The 3,289-nt window shown below is 33.6% G+C and overlaps 1 protein-coding gene across 1 annotated transcript; it reads right to left on the minus strand.

Moving 5' to 3' along the window:
- Positions 1-2,086: 2,086 nt before the first annotated feature.
- Positions 2,087-2,810, minus strand: LOC117175500 (histone H1C-like). The gene has a single exon (XM_033365211.1). The coding sequence runs from the start codon at positions 2,756-2,758 to the stop codon at positions 2,150-2,152; it is 609 nt and encodes a 202-aa protein (XP_033221102.1). The 5' UTR covers positions 2,759-2,810; the 3' UTR covers positions 2,087-2,149.
- Between the last annotated feature and the right edge of the window lie 479 nt (positions 2,811-3,289).

Raw genomic sequence — 3,289 nt, forward strand, 5'->3', positions numbered from 1 at the left:
TTCTTTCGGCTCTTGCATTTCTCAAAGTTTGAGACCGATATTTTATGTATAAAAAAGGTTCGAACGTTCAAAAAATGTTGAGGTTCAGAAAAAAGATGAAATCATTTTCAGTGAAGTTTCTACCAAAATGCAGTACCTAAACGTACTTTATTGCAATCTTATACATTTCCCGAAGTTTCAGCTCGATATTTTACTTACAAAAAAGTTCTTAGGTTCAAAAAAACATTCAGTGAACTGAAAAACTGTTGTCGGTAATATAGGTATTTAGCTGTGTCACATGCCCTTAAGAGCGCTTATATTAAATTTCATATACATTCATGTTAATGACTTACATTTACAAGAAAAATAATATTTTCGATTCTAAACAATAAAACATGATACCCTCTTCCTGTTAATCAAAAATAAAATTGGATTTCAAGTCGAAAAGTTCAATCAAGCAAATAAATAAGGGACTTAACCTACGATTAACTGTATGCGACTTAAATTTTGACCATTTAGACCGAAATAAGAAAAAAAATTACCCTTACATTGCACTTTCATTATTAATAAGAACTGAGTCGACAAATTCTAGATTGTTAATTTAATTGAGAATATTTGACAAGATTTAAAAGAAGTGAAAGCAGGTTGAGTTTTCAAGCATACTGCTATACATTTCAGTAGCGTTAGTGCATATTTGCTTCACACACATGTATATTAAACTTCATACAGATTTTTCTATCAGTGTAGCCTTATTTGATGACGACACAGCTGTATATACTGCTTCGCAGCGCAAAATAGTTGGTATAACTAAATTACAAAAGTACGTGCAAAACCTAGAAAAATATTTTGTAAAATGCAAACTTAAGATAAATATAGATAAAACAGAACTTGTGACATTCTCCCATAATGATGGAGATAACATTTTGCCAGATCTTAAGTTTTATTATGAAACTATTGTACCTAAAAAACATATACTAAATCCTTATATCCTCTGTTACATAGTAAGAGTGAAATGAGTACCCACAACAAGTTGTTGGTTTATAAAATGATCACCGGACCAGTCATGCTATATGCGGACCCAATACGGGGCAACACTTACAAAACAAATATTGAGCATCTTCAAAAAATTCAAAATAAATGCCTAAGAATGGCTATTAATGCCAAATGGGATGCTAAAATTTCCGAGCTTCACTTAAAACTCAAATTTCCTACGATCAAGCATGAAATTTACAAATTAACTAAAGACTTGTGAAAATCATCTCTCTACTCCTGTAATACTGGAAGATACATCCAAGTTATGTTATAGGGGTGCACCTGTCAGGATTAAATATAAAAATCCCACAGTATTTGTTGCAAAATTAAACTCTTCAATATATCACACTTCTTGCAGTTCAATAACCATAGCTAAAGTATTTTTTTTCTGTATATAGCCTAGAATAAGTTATTTTAAAGAGTAATATAATTTAAGTCTACAAAACTAAATAGGTTTTTTACATATTTTTCGTAAATTAAAAAAAATCGCAACTGTTAAACCTTTCAATTCAATAACAAATACAACTGGAACTTATAAATTAAATTAGGTTAAAGTCGCGTAAGATATGAATCAAAAACTATGTAAGAAAAATTTAATATAACTGAAATATGAACAATAAAGTATTTTGAACTTAACTGACTACCACCGCTCTCCAGGAGAAATAGTAGCCGACGCGGCTCCTGTCGAAACATGTGTCCTCGACTATTATTTTGAGAACAGATTTGTAAAAAAAAAATGAATAAAAGTTTAATTTACATTGAGAAAAAAGTAAGAAAAGCTGATGAAAATGACATATATTCAGTTTCAGTAAAACTTATATATTCAGTTTATCAACTAAAAATTTTTTTATGCAAAATTTTATAATTATTTAAAAAAACTTTCTCCAAGAAAAAGCAAAAACGGTTGAAATAACAGCTGAACAGATTTTCCTAAAAATTGGTAAAATACCCGGTCATAAAATAAACTCACTGTCACTTCCAGGTCTAATAAATTTCCCGTTCCATTCTCATCTACGTATAAACATAACATGTTTGAAATTACAAAAAGATTCCTGCGTAAAAATAATTTGGTGGCCCTAAAAAGGGCCGATTGTGCATGATCTTGAAAATATTACAACAAATAATATTTTCCTTGAATTTACTTCTTTGCAACTTTCTTCGCTGCAACCTTCTTTTTGGGAGAAGCTGCCTTCGCCGTTTTCGGGACAGCCTTCGCAACCTTAGGTTTGGTGGCGGTTTTTGCCTTAGGTGGTTTCGCAGCAACTTTTGTAGACTTTTTCTTTTCAGCAACAGCCTTTTTGGCTTTAGGAGCCTTCTTTGGGGATGCTGGTTTCTTTGCCTTTGATGCTGATTTGGCTTTTGCAGCAGCCTTTGTAGATTTTGGTTTGGCCTCAGTTTTACCCACAGGCAACTTGAAGGATCCGGCAGCACCCGATCCTTTAGTCTGGACCAAAGCTCCGCTGGCAACAGCCGATTTTAGATACTTTTTGATGAAAATAGCTTGTTTGTCAGCATCAACTTTGTATGTTGCAACAATGTACTTCTTGATTGCTTGAAGAGAAGAGCCCTTCTTTTCCTTTAAAGCTTGGACTGCTGCAAGAACCATTTCGGATGCAGGAGGATGAGTTGCCTTCGCAGTGACACGAGGTTTCTTTGTTTTCGGAGTAGCAGCCTTCTTGGGAGATGTAGCCTTCTTAGGTGTTGCCACTGCCGCTGGTGCAGCTGGAGATTCAACTTTGTCAGCCATTTTATTCACGACGTTCTCTTCACGTTTTCAAACAAGTTAAATTCACGTTTAAGGTATTAAGTGCCAGCAAGCCCCCTCGTATTCATGTCAGAGCGCGGATGATGTAGAAAGACCGCCAGCTCTTGCGCTCCTATGTGTTTAAATTCTCGGTCTCAGAGTAACCATATTCCAATTTTTCTATCTCATTTTAACGATTTTGTAACAAGATTAATCAAACGTAATTTTCATATGTCATTAACAAAATGTCTTTTCTAATCTATTAAATAAAAATATGAAAAAGAAGTAAATACGAAGACCCCGAAAAGCTCTTATGCTTCGGAAGAATACTTTAAACGAGTCAACGTTTCTGATCTAAGAATTGTTTAAAAAATGGTTTAAAAAACTTTGTTTGTAAATTGGCCTTCTGGATATGATGCTCATTAGTTTTGGCTGATGGATAATCAATTTCATCTACTTTTGAGGTAAAACCGAGGGGCAAGAAGGGGTTAATATAATAGATCAGTTCTGAGTTTGAAGCGAGAGCAGACGATG

Source organism: Belonocnema kinseyi, chromosome 1, assembly GCF_010883055.1.
Source record: "Belonocnema kinseyi isolate 2016_QV_RU_SX_M_011 chromosome 1, B_treatae_v1, whole genome shotgun sequence".
Lineage (NCBI taxonomy): Eukaryota > Metazoa > Arthropoda > Insecta > Hymenoptera > Cynipidae > Belonocnema > Belonocnema kinseyi.